The 23,571-nt window shown below is 38.4% G+C and overlaps 1 protein-coding gene across 1 annotated transcript in view; it reads right to left on the bottom strand.

Annotated features, from left to right (window-relative positions):
- Positions 1-20,861, bottom strand: part of Hacl (2-hydroxyacyl-CoA lyase) — a 59,746-nt gene extending 38,885 nt beyond the window's left edge. The window contains exon 1 of the mRNA XM_083111394.1: positions 20,682-20,861. Coding sequence (XP_082967520.1) covers positions 20,682-20,766 — 85 coding nt within the window. The 5' untranslated portion in view covers positions 20,767-20,861. The remainder of the gene's footprint in view (positions 1-20,681) is intronic.
- Positions 20,862-23,571: the final 2,710 nt, after the last annotated feature.

Below are 23,571 nucleotides of genomic sequence, written 5' to 3' on the forward strand. Positions count from 1 at the left end.
AGGAAGTGAATATTTGATTCTTGTTGCTTAATGTCGCTTTTCTGCCACTTCTATTTAATCGCGACGATGAGAAAGAGTGATGATATGAAATTGATGAAGGGACACTCGCAAATAACACCCATACACAGACTGGGGTTCGCACATGGACCCCTGTCGTCGCAGTGCGTTGTGTCACCACCCCACCACGAAGGTCGGCTAGTGAAAGATGTAGGACAGCTTACTGGGTCAATTATCAAACATGACAATGTGATAGTGTATCACATTTATTATTTCTGTTAGATAGCAATATAATTGTGGTTTGATACGGGTTACACTAGGCATCTTTTGGAATGTAAATAGAAAAGGTAATAGCATAGTTCAGCAATAAACCTTTCATTTTCACAATCTTTCAAAATACTTTCCACCACACGCTTCTTCATCCTTCGAAACCAGTCGTCGAACCAACTCTTCCAAATTTCCTCAGGGAGCTGGGCACACTCGTCATCCCACGCCATTGGAAGGTTCTCTTTGTTGGAAAACCGTATCCCTTATAGCCTGTTCTTGACACGAGGGAACAGTGCAAAGTCGCATGGATCGAGGTCTGGACTGTAGGGAGGATTCTCCAGCACTTCCAGCCCAGTACGTGCCAAATACTCGGTGCAAACTTTGGAGCGGTGGACAGAAGCGTTGTCATGGTGGAAAAACTAAGTTTCTGCCCTTGAGCTTGGACGCATATGTTTGAGAGCTACTATGGGCAGGCAGTCCTCAGTACACCACTTAGCGGTGACTGTCTTCTGTTTCCAGCACCACCCGCTCCACGACTCGCCTTACAATAAAGAAGCTGATGGGGATTTTGGCAGACACGGGCTTGTTTTCATCTCCGGTGATCCAGACTTTTTCCTAGGCTTTAGTGGCATACAATAATAATAATAATAATAATAATAATAATAATAATAAAGCCAGGTTACCTATTCTTTTAAGCTCCGCGGTGGTATAGTCGGTACAGCTTGCGACTGCCACACTGGAGACCCGGATTCTATTCCTAAGGCGGGTGATGTAAAGTCCGGCATTGTCTCCGCACAAAGCGGCTCAGGGGCTCAACCAGCCTCAAATCAATGGGTACCTGGGGACAACCCAGGAGGTAAAGGCAGACGGAAACTTAATGCTGATCACACAACCTTGAATTTGGCAGAGATCGAGAATGTGTGGGGATCCATCCCCATATCCCCTAAATGTGTCATTACACGGTGCTATATGCACGGGGAACTTTACCTTTACCTCTTATTTACAACATACAGTAATTATTTGACAAAACATTCTATCAACTCTTCTGCTGTGGAGTGGATTCTCCTAACTTATTCATCTTAAGCCATTCTCTGACTAGCAAGAATCAGTATCAGCATAAAAACCCTGATATATTTGATGTTTGAACGCTTCTCCTTGGTGGTGTCTATAAGCGCCCCTGAGACCTCGCGCTGCGAGGATGGAGTAAGGTGAAGGAGCCCCCTTTTTAGTTGGTTTCGTAGCACAGTCATTAAAGAAAATATTTCTCAAAATGTAAAGAGAATACAAAACTTCCCTCTCTGCAACTTAGTATGAAATGATGACACCGTAATCCAAGAAGTCATTGGTCAATCAAGGGGATTCCTATTTGTTTGTCAAATAAATGCGTTTCAACAATAAAACAATACAATTCACACAATATTTTGCAAAATGGTTAACGTAACCAGTAAGCCAACATTGTCTGTAGTGGTGTAAGAGACTCCCTTTTGAAGCAAATAGAATCAGTGGTAGAGTGAGAGACCCATGTTTTAATGTACAAAAAAGATATTGCAAATTTTTAGTCTTCATCATTATTATTTAATTTATTTGATTTTTCTTGCATAACAACACATTAGCGTTATTGAATTCTCATTCGATTCCTTTATGCGTAAATATCTTGCATACTGGAACAAATATGAAGCACGATTTATAAAGGGCTCCCTTAATCAGTTCTGAGTGAGGCCCAAAATTGTTGGTATGTATTAATCGACTATTAACATTATGGACCTGCAATGTAGGTGTCTCAGATTCGATTTTCAGTAGCGGCACATTTAAATTTCAAGTAGATACAGTCCCGATTAGCCTATTTATGTTACATTTTATTGTTATTCTCGAATATTTTGTTGTTCGTTGGAATTTCACAATATCGTCCATTTCGGATTACTTATTGCTTTGTGTGTGTGTTGGGGGGAAAAGGGAACGTGCTCCCGTGTACCCCGCCATTTCTGTCAACGCGACACAATATATTAAAAATGTATCACCTCTAGGATTGACTTGCTCCCCGCCCCCCTACCAAGAATTCCTGGCTACGGACCTGATCGCAACGCTTTTCGAATGTCAACTGGGGCACGCACTGTGGTTTCGGAGAAATAGGATTTGGTTGGTTGCTTGATTTGGTGTTTTAAGTCCACTTTATGCACAGTAAGGCTAATCGGGACTGGACGTACAGTTTAAAGTGGGATCCGAACCACTATGTGCCTCCACCAGGTATCGAACCCGGGACCCCTTGAGTACAATGCGACGACGCAACCACTGCGCCATCGGGGAGGCCTGTCGGAGAAAGAGGAATGGAGTAAGGACGCCTACTCTTGGCCAAGAGAAAAAGGGAGCATTAAGACCGAAACGGCAAATGGCATGCGACGCGAGAGATTCACATCGAACTGACAAGCGACACTACCACAAACTGCAGACAGTGCTGCAGGTATAGAATCGAACAGGCCTAATGAGAAAAAGGCTCCGTCTGATTGGCACGCAAGTTACACATGTCGTTTGTGATGTGAACAAAAGGTTAAATTTATCGTTATCGAAGTCGAACTCGAAACCCGAAAGAAAGGCCATATTTCCAGGTGTTTGCCATCTTTGGCTGCAAGTAAGTCAATTCACCCTTCCGACCCTACAGTCGCGAACGGCCAGTCCGTCAACCTACGACATTAGAGACGGGAAGGAACCCGCCACCGGTTAGATTGTTTAATCCAACATCGCCACTGTTACTGAAGCATTTCCTGTTATGGCAATAGAACTAAAACCCGAAAGGCCATCTTTCCAGGAGGTTGCAAACTTGGGCTGTAAGTCCGTTCACCCTTCCCTTCCAGCCCTAACTCGACAACGGCCAGTCCGCCAATCTCCAAATTTGGAAGCAGGCTTCCGTAGCGAACTGGTTAGCAAATCGCGATACGGCCGCAGGGGTCCTGGGTTCGAATTCCGGTCTGGGCTTGGGTATTATTTGTGTCCATCAATTTCATTACATCACTCATATCCTCTTCGCGATTAGCCAAAAGTGACTGAAGAGAGAAGAAAAATCAATCAATCCAAATTTGGTGACAGGAAGCAGGATAGATCGTTTGATCTGTCACTCACCGCCAGTAGCGTACGCAGAATTTCGTCAAGGGGGGGGTTATTTCTAAAACTTTCTCCAAATTCACATTACTTTGATTTATTATACTTTAATTAAATAATAATAATCACAATTAATGAATAATAATTATAGTTAATTAATTAGCTGAATTACTACTAATAATACTACTAATACCACTACTACTATTATGTAGTAGAGCTACATAAATATATCATTTATGAAAACAATAGAAAGAAATTACTTTCTAATCATTCAATTTTTATCAAATCCTGGGAGCATTTTTTTGTTTTTGTTTTTTGTCTGGTCAAGGAGGTGAGACATTTTAAGGGTGAAGAAAATCCATAAAACAAGAAAATATATTAAAATAAATTGAAATAATTAAAGTATGGAACTCATCCAAGAAGCTGCGGTGGTCTGGTCGGTAGAGCATCTCACAATTACGCGGGAGATCCGGATTCGATTCCCGAAATTGGTTGGAATTTTTCCGGCTTCTTCCCCGCATAAATGCCCCCGATAATTCACATCTGGATTGTCTCACTGTTCTTACCAACAAAACATTTTCCGATAGTTAAGCTTATTGTCGTTTGAATAATTGTCTAGTCAACAAGGTGAGACATTTTAAAGAGAGACATTCAAACGTGCTGCGGTAAATAATACAATGGGAAGGCAGACTGGTGACTGTATTCTTGTCCGCCTAGCCTTTGTCTATACATTAGCCTCTAACAACGAACCAAGAACTTTCTTTAGTTAATTCTCATTGTTCACACAAAAAAAAAGACATGTTCGTTGAACACTGGCGTACGTAGAGGCATGGCCGATGGTTAGACGCACATACTTTTGGTAAATAAAAAAGCAAAATTTCAGTATAAAAACAGAGTCAATTTCGGGTTCAAAAGCTGTAAATAAAATGAAATTTCGCTGTTATAGCGGTATAAAAGCGGTATATAAAATTACATTTTGGTTTTAAAAATGTGAATATAATCCCGATTTAAAAACTGCACTATTACACAAAATAAACATATCCCTTCTAATAGCACATTAAATAGTAGTGGGTTTTGTGGTACGGACAGTGCGAGAAAGGAAGAGCATCCCCTCAAGCAGCTTTGCTACACTTAAAACTTGCTTAACATGAGCATATGAGTTTTTTGAGCAAGTGTGGAATCTTGTCTAATCCAAGATTTTTGTAAAAATGCCCTCGGGAATTTTTCAGAAACGAAGAGCTTCCTCAGATTGATTTGTTTATACTTAAAACTTGCATCATCTAGATTTTTGTACATAAGCTTGTCAATTTTTGGCTACACCAGAAATTAAGCTTGTAGTATGTTTTTCTGTCAAAATCCCAGGAATCTTGAATTGATATCTATTGGGTTCTGAGACCGAGTGGAGTGTGGTGCATTGCCTTGTAATCAAAAGGTTCGGGTTTGAGTCCTCATAAAAATCTGATGGCAAAATGTTAATATTGTTGTTTTGTAAACAAAGGGGCTTTGGGTTCGAGTCCTGAGAGATGTGACATTCCATACGTGAGATTTTGCTCTGTTGATAGCTCCCAGATCTTAAATTTGGTAAAAAATGTTATATAACAGAGCAAAATTATTCTCTATTAAGAATCGCCAGAGTTTTGTTATCTGGGTAACAGCAATACGGGGCAAAACTGCATAATCAATACAATAGAATGGAGGTCGAGTAAACATTGCATGTTCTTTCCAATCTTTTGATCAGTCCCCATGTTTCGGCCAACAATTAATTATGCATGGCCGGGGGTTGTATGCCAACAGATATAATCTATACTGCGTCTTTTCAGAGAGGAATAACATATTATTCATCGTTATTAGATTATATCTGTTGATATTACCTCTATTGTGCCGTTTCCGAGGGAAATTACATGTTATTTGTCATGGAACTCAAAGAGAAATTCTTATCTATACTATATACTCTTTCAGGGACCATCCATCATATTGAGGAAAATACTAATATTGTCTTCTGGATATTGTCATTGCAAACTGAATTGCATTTAGGTTTGATCTTGTTGCAACAGAATAATTCCAATGGCAAATGTGCTGTGTTAGTAGGTAAAAGCTTTTCTGCTCGTAAGCTATAAAATGGGTAGGTAATATATTTTCTGACGGTAAAGTATTGTTTTATATCCAAAGGGTTTCTGTGTTTAAATCGTGTTTCTAGTTTGAGTTGCTGTTTTAAGTCCATTTTATGTACAGTAAGGCTAATCGGGACTGGCCCTACAGTTTTAAAGTGGGATCCAAACTACTTGTGCCTCCACCGGGTATCGAACCCGGGACTTTTTGATTACAAGGCAATGATGCTACCACTGCGCCATGGGGGAAGCTCTGAATCGTGCTTCTAGAACTGCTCTGTGACTCTCTCATTTCTCACATCATAAATATATGATTTTTCACCTATGAGAATGACACTGCATATGGTGTCATCGGGTAATGCCTCGTGGAATTCACAGATAATTTTAATGTTTGTTCTGTCATTAACCACAACCTGTTTTCTTTTCGAAGTGTTAATTACAAACATGGGTCTCCGTTCCATGAATTCATCTGGTGTGTAGTACAGGTCTGTATTCCCGGTAGTGACCCTTTTGAAAGCCGAAAAAGCTTCATATAATTTGAGAAAATCATCCTTGGAAATGTCTAAATTATAATTTTCCCTAGGGAATACCTCATTTCTGCCATTTTTAAGATATATGTTCTTGATGTTGCAGTTATCAAATCTACTTGAATTTTTTTCCTGATTGTTGTGTCTCCCAGTCTGAAACAGTACTACCACAAAATCGGGCATGTCAAATTGTATGCTGGAGAATGAATTTGTTGCATCAAATTCATAATAAGTACCAGAGGCAGGCTTCTGTACGCATTGATATGTGTAAAATTGCAGAGGAACCTGTGGATTTTTTATTATATCAGCTTTGTATTTAAGAGCATAGCTGGCTTCATATTCAACAACAGGGATTCTTAACTCCATAGTCTGAATAATGCATTTGCCCTCATCAGGTAGGGTATTGGGCAGAGCTTCTCCTGTGGGGTTTATTGCACTGTACCTCATCAAAGCATTGTTATCATTGGCAGCTCTTCTAAATGTAATTCTTAACCCACCCTTCCACATAATTTCTTTGTAATCCGAGAAGAATCCTGGCAACAGGCGCATCGGGAACAGCACAGTGTGGTTTTTAGATAATATCTTATTACCAGCCTCAAATCCGCCTATTTTGTAGTAAGAAGCCTCGGTTTTGGATAATTTTAGTGTGGCCAAAGCTGTGGAGGTAATACCGGGATAATCCACTCTGTTTATAACAACGCCATGCTTTCTGATCTCAATTTCAGAGAACAGATGCGGCACAAAATTATCTACAAGTCTTATGTTCGAATTTGCCGGATAATCTGTTCCATCGAGCTTTACAACATCAAATTTGATGTATAGATCTGCTCTGTGGGGGTGTATAAAGCCGTCCCCTACATCAAGATCAACCTCAACCTCCGTGTTGGGTTGATTTAAATTTGCAAATGTCCTCCTGTTTGGGGGGAATGATTGTAGCTCATAACTCTCAATATTTTCCATTGTATGTATTTTTATTTAAATGTTAATCTCTACGATAGCAGTTGTTGTGGCTCCAGCAAAATCAACTAATTCTTCTTTTTCATTAGTGACCATCAACTCAATGTAATCTATTCTGTTGTGGCACACAGGAAAATATAATGTTGGGGATGGATTGTAGATGATGGGCTCCATGAATTCGGAATTAGGCTTGAATGTTGCAATGATGCCAGTTTGTTTGTGAGTGCCTATGCCATTTGATTTGGTAATCATACCCTCGGCCACATTACAGTGAATATTCAGAGTCTCTATGGCTAAGAATTTGGGTATATTCATAGCAGTGTGTTTGATGGCCGGTTCAAGTTTTGTGTTGTTCTCAAAGCCTAACAGCTCTCCTATAGTACCCAGATGTACTGTCTCCGTAGCAGATACAATCTCTACTCTGTGAGTGACAGAATTTTGACTTAACACTACACCTCTGGGTAATTGAGCATTTAGAGTGGACAGATTATACTGCCCTGGAGTGATGACAATTTTTTGATCCCCTACTGCAATTGTATTGTTGTGGTGTGTAATATTTGGGATTAAGTACATGCCGTAAAATGCTCTGAGAGCTATTGTTTTGGGATACACTATGTCATCATGCAATTTGAGTTTCAATATTGAATTTTGGCTGGTGAGATGGAATACCCCCATGATGTTTCAGATACCACAAGGCTTTTTGAAAATCTTCAATTGATGGTTTATTTATTTGAGACATATATCTGAGAACAGATAAACACAAATGTCCGCAATTAACATCTTTGAAGTTTTGAACACGGGCATTATTGTAATAAAGATTAGCTGATTTTAGATATTTTATTAAATTTTCAGGTGGAACACCTCCAAATGAATCAAACACAAATGCCTCATCGTTTAAATATTTAAGATAACAGATCCAGTGAGTGCCCTGATTTTTGTACTCATCCAAATTAACAATGCCACACTCTTTGTTGAGTGGTTGTTCCGGTAAAGAATCAGACATGTACACACCCCTAAAATGTTTGATGCCCAGTGGCTTGATTAAAGCTTCAATATCTTGGTTTGTAAGCGGTTCTTGTTTTTTTTAAACTTATTCATGGCTCTCTTAACACCTTTGCCTTTTTTCTCCATGGCCAGGTTATGGCGCCTCTGCTCATCTAATTCTGCCCTATTTTTCTTGGCATCTATTACTGTTTTTGCTATGGCGGCTGATCCCCCAGCCAAGCTCCCAACAGCCCCGAGAGCAGCTAAGATGGCAGGGATAGTAAATATGAAACCCCCCACATGTGATTTTTTTCTAGATTGCTGTAATTTTTTTAATTGGGGTGTACTAAGCAACAATTTCATACCATGCCCCTTTGCAATACAAGAGCTTTTTTTCTTGCGCTGCTTTTTGGTCAAAAGACTGTCAATAGTTTTAAGAGATTTGAGACCTGCATAAGGTATTTGATACATAACACCCTTGGCCTTCATCGTAGGTTTATTATATACATATTCACAGCCCCCACCCCAGTTTTTGTTTGGTGCTCATAGCTATGGTGGTCCCCAATGCTGCTATTTTTTCACTTAAAGAAGCATCTTTGCTTACAAATCTACCAAATGCAGCCTCTTCTAATTTCTTGTCTGCAACATGTCTCTTGTCTAGATCAGAATGTGTGTTGTATGCTATGTCATGGTCTCTACAAGCAGCATCCAGGGGATTAACACCAGGATCACCTCTGTTTAATCTATGATCCAGTTTTGTACCGGGACCACAATACTGATAGCCTGGAATATGTAGTTCAAATGGCAGCTTGTTTATAATGTCATTAACAAGGCCCCGACCCTCAGAAATATTCCAAAATTTAGGTGGTAGAGTATTAATAATTTTTATGAGATATCCAATCCCCTTAGGGTCATTCACTATAAAATTAGATAATTTTGTGCTTATCATGTCCATAATTCCAACCTTTTCATTGTAAAAATTGTGGTTCCCAGCATTTTCCTCCCCAGCTATCACCAGCAACCTATCTACAAGTTTCCTGACATCATCAACCCACACAAATTCTTTAGGCAGAGTGTTGTATTGTTTGATTCCACTGCCAGTCTTGATCTGTGACCATATGGGCTTGATTAAGTTGTTATATTTTGCTCCACTGCTAGACTTGACCCTTTTTTGTGTGGGATCATTGTTCTGGTATAGAGCATCTGATTTTATTAATATTTCTTTGTAATCCTCATAATCTTGATCTGTATAGCTGCCAGGCCTTTTCCTAGTCATCAGTTCCCACAATCCAGGTGTGCCGGTGTACTTAACAAAACCACCTTTTTCTCCGAGACGAGATTCTGAATATACAATTATATCATCTCCCATAAAAGTTACTCTGAAATTACCGATTCTATGAATGATGCTGCCATCAAGCTCTGTGTCAGCATATAAGCCAAACACCTCATCTTTGTTGTCTTTAGGTGTGGTTAAATATTTTTGAGCAAGAAGACCCAATTCAATAGGATCTTGACTAGCTTCAATTCTTCGAGGAGCAACAGGACTAGGTGTATGAATACTGGAAAGTGGGGTGAATGGATAATCTAAAATGTTCCTTGCAGCTACAGGCACAAGCTCTGTGATCAAATCTTGATTCTGCTCTGTAACAGTTTTGATATTCTTACCTAAATTATTAATAGCATCAATTACAGGCTGTTCTGTTTGTTTGTGTTTTTCATAAATTCCACGGTTCTCTGATTTCCATCCCTTAAATCTTTTTACAAGATAATCTCTTAACTTAAGATCATCAATGACTGGTCGTTTCATGGTTGTTTATTTATGTCTCAACGTCTAGAAAATCGTTGATTTTATTTCTGTATTTTCCAGTATTAGGTGTTCTTGTCATATCAATTGTGACAAACCCATAACTGTCCTGGTTCCAGCACCTGCTGCAAAACTTGGAAAAATCATTGTAGCTCAAGTCCCCACCTACATATTCATCATGTATGTGTTTGAGGTTGGTATGATCTTGATGAAACACACATATAAAATTGCTGTTGTCTCGGATCAGTTGCTTCGGTATTTTAGAAAAAGTCTGTGCCAGGTAGAAGCAATCAATGTTTTTGTGCCGGCCCTGTGTAAAGAAATTTCTAACCTTGTTTTGATTATCCAGTATAATGTCATCAAACACAACAACGGAATTATCGAGACATTCATGAAGTGGCTTAACATCTGGTTCAAAAGTGGCTATATCCAGTCCATCATATAGCTTCATCAGCTGCTGATATTTTAATTGTTCCAAGCTCTTAGAGAAAACATACAAGTGCCTGTTTTTCCAGTTGGGTGCCAATAAAAAATTATCAACCATTAGTGTAGTTTTACCACAAGCAGATGGCCCAACAATAAGACACCTAATATTATCAGGCAGCAAGTTGCCATTTCTCTTATTCTGCTGTTCAGGTTCTGGCAGCCTTTTTATAACATCCCAGGTGCTCATATTATCACTTTGTCTGCATCGATCCAGCTGTTTTCCGGATGACCCAGCCATTTGACAAGTAACTTGCTGCCTTTTCTGCGGATGATTTTTTCTATGAGATATGTGTCGGGCTGTTTAGTTTTGCTGAGCTCTTGTTCATAGAACCTGCCTTTGAGAATTTCTCCTCGGTGATCTTTTATTATATATGTGTTAAGGGTCCCGGGTTTAACTTGAACTACTGTAAATAATTCGGTGCTCCAGTTTCTAGTAAAGCCTCTTTTGAATAAGTGCTTATATTTGCTGATTCTTACTTGATCACCCACCCTGTATTTGGCCTTTCTTGTTGTTGGCTGGTATCTAGGATAATAAACAGTCCTGATCAATTTTTGCTCATCAGATGAAGTTACTTCAGAGGGTTTCATGTTGATTGTGGAATGGACAGAGTTGTTATATTTATGTAGAAGTTCTGGAAGAATATTAAGCCATTTATAATTACCTTGCAGTGTGAATTGTTTATACATAAGATTTTTTAAGGTTCTGTTGAATCTCTCTACAATTGAGGCTTTGAGATCACTGTAACTCGAGTAATGTTTTATTGCCTGGCTTTTAATAAATTGTTGAAACACTGAATTATAAAATTCTTTGCCATTATCTGTTTGCAAATAGCGCGGTGATCTTCCTGAATGATTGATGATTGTCCTGAGGGCTTCTGTAACACATTTTCCAGTCTTGGATTTAAGTGGCACAGCCCAGGCAAATTTTGAAAATGTGTCTATTACAGTGAGTAGATACTTGTAGCCCTTGTTGATTTTGTCTAAGTTTTTCAACTGCCCACTTGACAACTCAATCAAGTCGCTCTGCCATAAATCATCTATGCCTTTTGTGACTACTGGAAGTCTCTTAAAATTATGTCTGGCTTGTCTGTGTAATTCATCAACAATAATTTGTCTAGACATAATATGTAAACAAGAATATTGCAACTATGGGGTGTTCAGCAGCTGATACTACAGGATTTTCTAAATATAATTTGTCCCCTATTTGTATTTTAAATTCCAGAGAGCCATCATCTTCAGCATAAGATGTTTCTAATGTATTGGGGTCTGTAAAATCCTCTAACTCTACACTTGTGATTTTCACTTTGTTGTCAGCATTTGTTATTGATAAGGTAGGGTAGTGGTGTGCCTGTGGCTGATGCCAATATTTGATCTTGATTGGTCTCAATGTGCCCCCAACAAAAAACTGGTAATAAAATTGTGCAGGGGACAGCATATATATTTTGCCACCTGGTGTAAATGGCGAATCATATTCTTTGTTGGGGATGCTGTACAATTCAAGAATTACTGTATGTTTTGGATTCTCGATTATGCCCGTTATTTCCTTTTCTGCTGTGAGCAATCTGCTTGTTACAGATTCAAGGTGCTCATTGATGGTCCTAACAACATCGTCATGGCCTGGCTTGATCTTTATGTCCACAACAAGTTTCTTGTATTGTTGCACAATCTCTTGAAGCTGGGTGGCAAAAACAGACAGAGCATTTGCTTGATTGGATTCCATGGTCCCTAGCTGTTGCTTGATATTAGCTACAATTTGTTGCAAATTTTCAACAACTGCCAATTTTGAATTTTGAGCAGTAAGATCATGGACCTGTCTTCTGATATCCTCAAACAGGGCATGCAGTTCATTAATATGTTGATTGGTTGGTAGAGTGGCAACTGTCTGAGTGAGTTGTTTGATCTCTGCCTGGATATTCTTGATATCTTCTGATTTCAATATCCTATTCACAGCTCTCTTAATATTTTTAAGTTCCTGTGATGTGGGAAGATTTGATACTGTATTCTGCAAAAATTCAAGTGCCAATTTTACATTGTTTAATTCAGATGCATCAGCCACATTTTGCATGGCATTTTGGAGCAGGGCTATATCTGCCTGAGAGGGTGTTGATTGTTGTAAAATTTCAAGCTTTGTTTGGATATCATCGATCAAGTGATGAAAATGAGATAGCTCAGATTCAGTGTTGAGGTTTTCAAGCTTTGTGATCTGTTGCTGGACACTGACAAGTGTATCTACAATCCCAGGCAGGCGAGTTTCTTGTACATTTGCCAAATCACTTTGCACTGCTGCTATGATACCTTCAAGATGGGTTATGGTACTTTGAATTTTTCCAAAATCTTCATATGTTTCAAGTTGCAGCTTAATATTTGCTACACTCCGAGTTATTGCACTCAAAGCATCAGAAGATGGCAAGTTGTTCATAAAATTTTCAAGTGTCTCAATTTTTTCTTTAACCTCGGCTATGGCATTGTTCAGAGGATCCAGGTTAGGTATCTGGAGTGACTGAATCTGTTCTTTTAGAGTGGAAATCACTAGATCAAAATCTTCTTGTGATTTTATGCTTTTGACAATTGTTTGGAGCTGTACCTGGACATTATTTATCTGCTCTTCCAATTGCTGTTTCAATTGCTCAGAGTTGTTAGCCTGGGTCTTAAATTTGGCTTGAAGAGCTGCTACAGCCTCTTCTAAACTTTGAAAATTATCCAATGTGGCCAAATCAGTATATTTCTGAAGCAACAATTTGAGTTCAGAATCAATTTTAAGAAGAGGGTCCATGCATTGTGATTGCAAATTTGTAATTTCTAATTGAAGACTTGCATTGAGTGTGGTTTGTAAAGCTTGTAAATCACTTCTCAATTTCTTGACTCTGACATCAAGCATCAGAATCTCATCACTGTGATCTTCATGTCTTGTATGGCCAAATATATCATTAGGCATTTTTGTTTTACTGGTTATTTATTATAGAGTATCTGATTCTTAATTCTATAAAAAAGGGTATAAGCTTGTCATAAGATCCAGGGACCTCAATATATAAGCAGTCACCAGCAGAAACAGTATATACAGTGCCAGAAATCATGTTTGAGTGCTTAATTCTATAAATATTTCTCCCTACTGAAATTTTAACATCACCCTCAGGGGTTGTAATAAATTGCAATTGCCCACCTACAGGTAATTGGTAATAATTTAAATTATTGTTAAATATGTACAATATTTTGCCTGTTTCTTCATCATTATCTGTAAATATGCTGTTCAGATGAATAATTAACAAGCCACTCAGTTTAGACATTACAGATTGTAAATCAGGAGAGGGTTGTGGTGTCGGCAGGTCCATAATAGCCTGTTTTTTGAACCCAAATAAGTTCATAGGCATGTTTATTTATTTCAAATCATGCTCTGGAATTGGGCATTGTTTCCCACTTTTCAAATCACAATGCCCCCAAGGTAAAGTATGTGTGCCACATGATAAAATGCATCTCTTATCATCATGTGGGTCCAGAGCCACTTTTGTTACAATATTTGAAGTCAATAAGTGATTCTCACTCTGAATTCTATTTTCTGATGTTCTAATTGAATTCTGTGATTTGATGCAATTTTTATAATCTTCAAATACAAGCTCTTTTTCCACAGTAACTCTGCCAATGCCCTTGGCTTTTTTGACAACAGCACTACATGTTTTAAAACTGTACATCTTGGCACTTAACCCAGCAAATTCCACAATAACATCACCAAGTGTCTCATCTTTTAACTTGCCAGGCACCTTTTTGTTGTGGTGTTGTTGAATCTTTGTATGTTCACTGGTATCAAAATATTGAAACAATTCAGGCTGTGACATATCTTGATAAACATCTTCTGTTTGAATTTCAAGAATAAAACTATCCGTGTCCATGTACAATAATTTTACACGATCACCATAAAAAGGTTTCAGCACATCATAATACAATGTTAACATATGTAATTTGGACAATTCCAATATCACAGCCCCTACATAAATAGGTTTATCAAACTTAATCTTTGTTTTCATCATGTTGAAAAGTGCCATGTGCTCATCATAAATTCTTCTGTAATTGAAATTAGGCTTTGCAACCAATTTTTTGCTCCGGTTGGGGTCAGTAATTATTTTAACATCGGTATGTTTCCTGACATTTTCAATAGTTTTGCCATACACTGAATTCACCATCAATTTAAACAAGCTCTTATCAAATTGACTTTTTGCAGATGTTCGAAGCTCCGTGTTTGTATCAATGTATGGTTTCAACCATTCTGAGTGCCTGAACCTCAAGACTTTGCCAACTTTGGTTACTTGAACACCATGTTTCATCAGGAACTGGAGGTTTTTGTAATATATGACATATCCCTGTTTCGGCTCCAGAGTCATCATCAATTTCTTCTGTTTAGAGCCAGGTGGGCACCTAACCTCGGGAATTGGGGGCAGATCAGAAAATTTATTGTGCAAATGATCTGGAATTATCTGATCAACCTCTAAGAATAGGCCATATTCACTGTCATCAAAATCCTGAAGATCTTCAATATTGAAATCTTCAACCCATTCAAGCCCTGCATATGGCAGTTTTTGCATCATGGCGTGACCATAGAGGTTGTTTGCATCTACATACAATATATAATTTGATGACCGTGCTGGATCATAATCAGGCATATGCTTGTTATTTGCTCTGGCATATCTCTGGGAACATTGCACCATCCCCCCTCTTATACATTCCTCCATAAACAGATACTTTTCTTGATCTTGGATTAGATCCAATTGCTTTTTGGTATTGAAAAACGTTGCAGCCCATGCTAGACCAGGAGCACTGTAAAAATACACTGGGTCCAGTCCATAATTTTGCATAGAAGATTTTCTGAATGTTTGCAATATATCAGTTGAGAGAGTGACATCAAGTTTCAAATAAGCCATGTGATAATCACCAAATGTCTTGCATTTAAAACTGTTCCACATCAATTTGGCATGGTGATAATCTTCATCAGTAATTCCAGATCCTCTGATTTTGCTATAAAATGCTTCTTGTGGTGGCAGGGAACACTCATCAAATTTAGAAAAATCTGTAACATAGTCGTATGGATATACACCCTTCCGCCTAATTAATTTCAGCTCCTGATCTGGAAACGAGGCACGTGTGATTTTCAAGTCATCATCAGATAATTGAGAGGCCAGTGTAGCCAGGCTAGCAGGTAAAAATCTGTAAGAATCAAGAAATCTTATGTGAATAGGAACACCATCAACTTTAATTATCTTGCTAATAGATATATATTTTTCATCATTTTCAGCTAAAATGTTTAAATTCTGCTTCTCAAACCCCTCGTACCTGATCAGATGATGGAAATCATAATTGGATGCTCCATGGCAAAATATGGGGATAAATCTTGGTCTCTTGATCTTAATATTACAGCTATTACACAGGGCCTGTTTATATCGACCATCTGTATGAGAATGGTGTTTCACCTTGATATTTGTATCTGAAAATTCACAATCACATACCGGGCATTTTTCTGCATTGTTGAAATCTTCAATCTGTTCCTCTGTTAAAGGCAACATGGGTTTTGATTTTAATAAGTTGTTAGATGCTATGTCACGGCACACATTTTCTATTCTATGTGCAAATATTTTGATGGCATCTTCTCCCATGTATAAGTGTGGCTCACTAGCTACACCGTCCCGTATAACCACACAACAAAAGCTGGAAGGTTCATGTAGCTGGTATGGTGTAATTGATGATTCTTCTGGATCTGGGCTACAGAATGCAAGAGATTTGAGATTCGATTCGAAATCACAGACAATATATGCTGGGTGTTCCAACAAGGCTTCATACTTTTTGAATTTGCAATTTTCACTTGGATTGGGCATCACCATATGAACAGGTTTATGGTTGCCACAGTATTTCAGATGCTCAATTAACTTGTTTTTAGCAATTTCTGCATTCTCTTCACAAACACCATTCACCATTTTTCTACCATCAAATACAGTTAAACATCTTCTACACAACTTGAATATTGTATGAGTTTTGTCTAGTTGTGTTCTCACTAAAGCTTCAAGATTATGTATCAGAGTATAATGGCATGTATCATCTCCTTCAATTAAGAGCAGATCAATCGGAATAGCAGATTCATCATCAATTGTACTGATTCTGAGAGGTGCTATCGGGCAATTGCCAGTGGAACAAATAAATATATTAATAGATAATTGTTTGCCATTGATGTGCTTGGCCCTTTTTTCAAATTTATCAATATTCTGAACTGACATTGGATATTCCAAACCCTCCATTACATCATCAAAATCGTGTTCATGCTGTTTGTAATAAGTTATTCTCTCAGGATTCCTTGAAACTGGATACAAAGCAGCTAATATACACCACAAAAAGCATTTCTGGTCGGTGTTTTTTATATTGACCACGGCTCTTTTGTTTTTGATATTAGCAGGCAAAGGCACATAAGTAGATCCTTGTAATGGAGTGAATTCAGAAATATTAACATAGAGCTTGTGTGGAGAGCCACATAGGCTCCATCCGGACTCTTTTGCTGCAAATTCAGAGTGTTTGATATTCAATTGATCTATCAAACTGCTTATTATTTTGTCTGAATTTGAATTTGAATATACAGGTACAGTTTCTGTTATGTGGGGCTGTGTAAATTTTGTGCCATTTGGTTTCTTATATTGTACAAACAATTTGAGAGACAGCTTATAAGAGCCATTTTGTGCATTAAGAATTGCCTGCAGATCAGAATTTATACTGTTCAAGAAATTCTCAATGCCACATCTTGGCTCTGATACAAACCGGTAATCCCTAAGTTGGGCATTAAAACTGCTACGGATAGGTGCATGGCGTAGCTGTTTTGCTGCTCTGGTATTAACAGGTGCTTCGTGCTTTCTTTTCAGACCAGATGTAGATGGTTGAGAGGGCAATGCAGAGCAAGTATCTTTATGTTTATATGTGAAATATTCCATGTTATATTTTCTATTGCATTTGGGGCAAATTTTTGTGGGAGTTCTGCATTTGTCTGGATTACAAATCTTTTGGTGTCTGGCCCAATTAGAGCTAAATATATTTTTATTGCATTGATTACAATATTTTTGATTCGGCATTTTTGTTGTTGTTTATTATATACAATTTCCTGGGTTTCAATTCAAAACTTTATACTGGATAAAAAATATCAGTTGGGTTCAGCACTGTGATTTGTATGTGTGTGTATGTGTGTAGGTGTGTATACACTTAATATTTCTGGCTTTGGTATTTATATAAAATTTCCTGGGATTCAAATGTAAAACCAATAGCCCACAAGTGGAAAATCATTCACACTGACCCGGCGCAAATACCTGCACGAACATGCATATCTTGAATAGCAATAACCTTGTTATGTATAACAGGCTGGGACAAATATAAGCTTGACTCTAAATATGAGTGGATTACAACAAATAACAGATTTTATATTGTTCAATATGAATTTAAACCAGTAAGTATGAGAAGCACTGTATCAACACGTCTGTCCCCCTCAGTCAGTCTCACATAACTGGCTGATGCAATATTCAGGAATTTCTGTAAATACTTGCGCTGAGGAAAAAAATCAATACTACCGTCTCGGGAATTCCACACACTGACGCAGAGGGGGAAGGAACATGCAAGCACGGACCAATTCTAGAGGTATGCTCTGCATATTGCATTGTTTTAATATTGGATAAGCAAATTGGATACTATTCAATTGAACTTAAACCTGAAGTAAATATGTATAGGTGGGTATGGATACAAGTTTATAGACTGGCTGATGCAATTTTTGTAAATATTAACAAATTTGCTTGAGGAGAGTTAATACTTTAAAAATTACAAAACTCTTGGGTTAGGCAGGTGCTACACTTAAACAAATGAACATGTTGAGCAAGTTTTAAGTATAAACAAATCAATCTGAGGAAGCTCTTCGTTTCTGAAAAATTCCCGAGGGCATTTTTACAAAAATCTTGGATTAGACAAGATTCCACACTTGCTCAAAAAACTCATATGCTCATGTTAAGCAAGTTTTAAGTGTAGCAAAGCTGCTTGAGGGGATGCTCTTCCTTTCTCGCACTGTCCGTACCACAAAACCCACTACTTTAAATCATTACCAGAATATTAAGTTTATTCCTGTATAGAGGAGTCCATTTTTGCTTTTCAAATATTTACAGCAAAATTAATCAATTTTCCGTGAATTGCATAACACACAGGATACTTCAGGCTTCAGAAAGTGTCGCGTAGGTATATAAATGGTAAATTTCGTGTTTAAGAGTCTATTTCGCATTTTGCAGTTCATTTCGCATCATTTCGTGACAAAACAGGGTAGGAAAATGCACCTCACACCTTTCAGAAACCTTAAAAATTAACATTGCAATGTGTTGTTTCAAATTTCGTTTTCTTTTTTGTCAAAAACGAAATATGCATGCCTCTACCGATGATGTTACAGCCCCTACCAAAATTTTGAGAAAATCAGAATTTTCAAATAAAAATCCGTTGAGAACTTTAAAAAATCAAAATGTGTAAATACGAAACCTCTTTTAAAGTGAGTCCCGATTACCATTTTTGTCTTTGAATACAATTTTAATACACTGAAAAGCTCCAAAAATACGAAATATTTTATTATGCATCCTGCCCTCCAAAACGAAGCCGTGTGTTATCCACATTTACTATACCGGCCCCTCCCCGCCAAAAAAAAACTGCGTACGCCAGAGTATTGAACATTGTTGCAACTGAAATACAAAACATTTTATTTCTCTTTTAAATCATAGTTACCCTCATATTTCACTTTCAAGAACTTGTGCAAGGCATCACTCTGAAAGACGCGTGTGCTTGGAATGCTGTGCTTTTCTCCATGCTACATGGAAATAATAATTCAAATTATTATTATTATTATTAGTGGTAGTAGTAGTAGTAGATGTAGTAATAGTAATAGTATTGTCCCAGATCTTTGACTGTGGTAAATTGGCCATTTAAATTTTTTTCCACAGCATTTTTCATAATATTTCACAAGCTCAAGGGGGGGGTTTAAACCCCGTAACCCCCCCCTTGCGTACGCCACTGCTCACCGCCAATGTCGCGAAAGCATTTTCTTGAATCGGAGTCGAACTCGCTTGGGTTGCAATTCACGAACTTCAGATCCTCTCCCGCGATGAAAGATTGACTGATGCTGCCATCTGAGATTAGCTTCCGTAAGTAGTATCAACATTCGTATCGGCACATAATACGTTTGGCAGCCTGTATCAGTGCAATATGCATGTATGCTATCAGAGCAGGAACCGTATGTACAAATACGTCAAGGGTCATAATATGAATTAGATATAAAATTATAAGTTAGTGAAAAGAAACCGCGTGTAAAAATATTAAGTAATATCATTTGCGTGCTCTGTCTTAAGGCTCAATTATATTTGGCGAGTTTACTAGCTACTCGCCGGCGAGTCAACTCGTCCGCGAGTGAACGTGTGACAACTAGCGCAGCGAGTGTCGGTTACACAAAGCTAGTAAAGACTCGCTACCCGCTCTAGAGGTTTCGAGAGAGATTTTACCTTGTGTTCCAGGTGTTTCTGAGTTTTTAATAGTTTAGTAAAATGAAGTGGAGCAGCAACAATATTGTTGAATTTTTAAAAATTTATGAACAATATCTTATGTTATGGAACATCAAACACAGAGACTATTGTAATGTAAAATTTAAAGACGAAGTTTTCAAAAAAAAAATGTACGAACAGCTTGAAAGCGAGAACTTACTCCAAGGCATGGACGAAAAGTAGCTGAAGGCCAAAATTACAAGAACTAGGTAAACTGGAAAAGAACAGAAAAAGCCCCGTCCATTCTGAAAATATTTCGGTAGGCTAAAGGATCTTCGTCCCTCAACTCCTTCAACAAAGTATTAGATGCACCATGTTTTTCCCGCCTTGCTACCCATTGCTTGACCCACACCTTTCTAAGCCCCGCGACAGGTTAACCTTGCAGCAACTTTTCGCATATATAGACCCAAATGTGCGCGGAGAAAATAGTTCCGCTGCAATACTGCGAATTTTCTCACTGTCTGTGATATGAACAGCTCAGCGGTTAAGGTAAGATTGACACGGGGATGCTGAGTGCCGCTCTAGAGTGGATTGATACATAAAACCTGCTGCAAACTTAACCTGTCGCGGGGCTTAGTTTTCCTTTCTTTCAACCTCCAGGCGTAACTAAAGAGCAACAACAATTCCCGCGCGTATTACTTCTTCCGACATTTCAGCCACAACTACACATAGAGCGATTTTACTAGCGCGATATATTACACACAGCGAGTTAACTAGCCAACGTTGTTACATTGAGCGAGTTTTATAGAAGCGATTAAAATCGCCTAGTCTATTTGAGGCTTTATACAAATCTGCCTTACAAATAGGTCATCAAAATTAACTTAATGTAGAGTTTGCCTTAAGGCTGTAAAATTGCACATAAAAAAGGTTGCGTTGAACTTACTGCTTCCGTGAATTGCTGCTCCTTTAAACCTGCTGAAAAGAGGCGTTCCTAAGTTTAACCGTCTACATGCTTCTCGCAATGCCATCACAACAGAAATATCACTTCCTTGGAGTTCGTCTTGAAAGAGCAGTTTATCCTACATGCAAAGACAAATGTTGAACCAAACGAAGATAAGATTCTATCCATGTTCAAGGATCCGCAATTCACTGTGATGGTGCGATAATGCTGCCATTCCCGCAACGGTAAAGATAAGTGAAGGTCGACTGACACTACAAACTGTCTTAGGCACAAATATGTGTGCTGTGGTCCATTGTATTGTCAAGAAAGGAATTCGTTTCAACCTTTGCTTCTTTTTAGGATAGTAAAGCGGGGCCTGGGGCATACAATAAAAGCGGGGACTATAACAAATATTTTTAGATTAAAAAAATCAGATTTTAGTTTCTTAGTTAGAAGTGCAGGTGTCCTCATTAAGCACCACATGAACATTATTTGATTAAAACCGAATAACACGGAACTGGATTTCCAGTAGGGATGTCCTAGTCTGCGCTGGACTGGCTACCCATCTGCTAGTTTTCGCCTCACACAATATTTGTTACTATACTTGTCGGTAAACTTTTTTTGTCCCCATACGACATTGCTGCACAGCAGACAATCAAAAAGATGAACGAGCAATTTGAAGAACATCGTAGATTAATTAAGAATTTTCATTATCGGCTAATCATATTTGTCACGCACAAATCTCATCGCTTTGCATAAATACCTAACGTAAATATTAATGAACTGAACACGAATGTACAGCTTTCATTGAGATGCGAGCAAAAACAACCAACACACTGAAACAGCAGACAAAAAAAAAAAAAACATTCCTTTCGCAAACTCTCAGATTATCTTCACATGGTCAATCTTCTCTCTGATTGCCTGTTCCACAGATCTAGTCCAGGAAAGCCAGTTGCAATTAGAACATGGCCTATTCCTCAAAACCAGTCAAGCAGCCAGTTCGGCGGCCATGATTTCCACCCAGGTAGCCAGTTCAGCGCCAATTTACTGGATATCCAGTTCCTTGTGATTCGGCCTTTAATTGCTGTCATTTATCGTCGCTTTACTTCCACTTTTGGCTAATCGCGAAGATGAGGATCAGTGATGATCCGATGAAATTAATGAAGGGACACTCATATCTCCATGGCAGCATAATGGTGGAAGCCAGTGGCGGCGATTAGGGAGGGCGTGGGGGGCAGTTGCCCCCGCACTATGCTAAACCTTATCTAACAAGAAAAGTAAACTGTCCTTGCCCCACCAGTTTTGGCACCTTGCTCACTAGCTTCGGAACCTAATCGACGCCACTGAGGCAAGCAATCTGTGCGCATTTGCTGAATTAGAGATTTATTTGAGTAATGCACTTGTGTATCAATTCTAAGTATGTAAATAGAAACAGGATATAGTAAACCACATATTAATCACCTCCACAGTTTATGTTTCGAATTAACGACGGACTGTTAGAACTGAGCCGATACTCTCACCGATACCCACCGATACAGATTCCGATACCAATACTTGTATAATTCCAATTTAAAATAACAAAAGCTAGATACCAAGTCAAACTAACTCATCACATTCCTTTAATGACTTTAAATAACTCCAAAATTATTCTCATGTAGCATTATAATACTTTGAGTAGCGGTGGTCTAAGTCGGTAGAGCGTCTGACTGCCACGTAGGAGACCTGGGTTCGTTTCCCGGGATGGGTGAGCTAAGTTCACCGTTTACTGTATCAAATAAAATGGCTACTGATATTGCGGGTTTTGAAAATTCGGGAGATTTTTAGGATTTTCTTGATTATTATTACGATATCGCCGGCGTTCAAATATTGAGAATAAAAAGATGCTTTAGAATAGAGATATTCATTGTGTAGTTAAGAGACCACTAGAATCTGTGTAAAATAACTGTCCTGGCAAGGAAATTAACGTCAAGAAAGTAAAAGATTTAATATTCATTGAATAACAACAAAAAGGACGGTACGTCCAGTTGATGAAAAGTAAAGTTCTTGATTAATATTTTATGTTCATTATTATAAGCAGTGTTGTACATAAATCTTGAGAGACGTAGTGGTATGTCGTCACCTTGTAATCAAGGTGTCCCGGGTTTGATACCCGGTGGAGGCACATAATGGTTGAGATTCCACTGTAAACTGTAGGCCAAGTCCTATCTGTGCATAAAGTGAACTTGAAACAAAAACTAGATCTTCTTTAGTATTGTCATTGGAAGCCGTAAGCTCCTAATATAATATCGGTGGAAATAAATAACTCTCATTGGCCAATACCAGCAGTCACACAAAAGACTGACAGAAGGGAAGAGGACAAGAAGAATTGCTTAATCCACTTCCCGCTTAAACGTACAGTCACGGACACTGCCGGCTTGTAACGATTCCATTGACTTTCAATGTATTCATTACAAGCCGGCAGTGTCCGTGACTGTACATAGATAAAACAAAGCTAATTACACAGCCACCTTCATCCCTCTTTAGCAATAACTCCACAACCACCTGATCCGGAATTAGCGCGGTGTGTGGTTTACGAATATCCATCCACCTATCTTACCCCCACGAGCTTTCAAGCAAGAATTGGCAGTCAATGGTTTATTTTAATTCCACACCTTTAACGAAGCAGATTTATGCCTTCATGGTTACGTTTGGGTTCAGCTTTCACTTACCCATGGCTTTGATCTTGTCATCTGCTTCCCAGGAGGGTGGAGGTTTATGATACAGTGTTCCTAGAAAAATCTATGTAACTTCTTGTGCTGATCTTCCAGTGTCACAAGGAAGCGTGAACGAACTTTTAAAAAGGGACAAAAATGTTGAGACGAGCTGTTGCTCTTGCCCGCTCTTCTAGCCACTG

This window comes from Lepisma saccharinum, chromosome 25 (assembly GCF_977018435.1).
Source record: "Lepisma saccharinum chromosome 25, izLepSacc3.1, whole genome shotgun sequence".
Lineage (NCBI taxonomy): Eukaryota > Metazoa > Arthropoda > Insecta > Zygentoma > Lepismatidae > Lepisma > Lepisma saccharinum.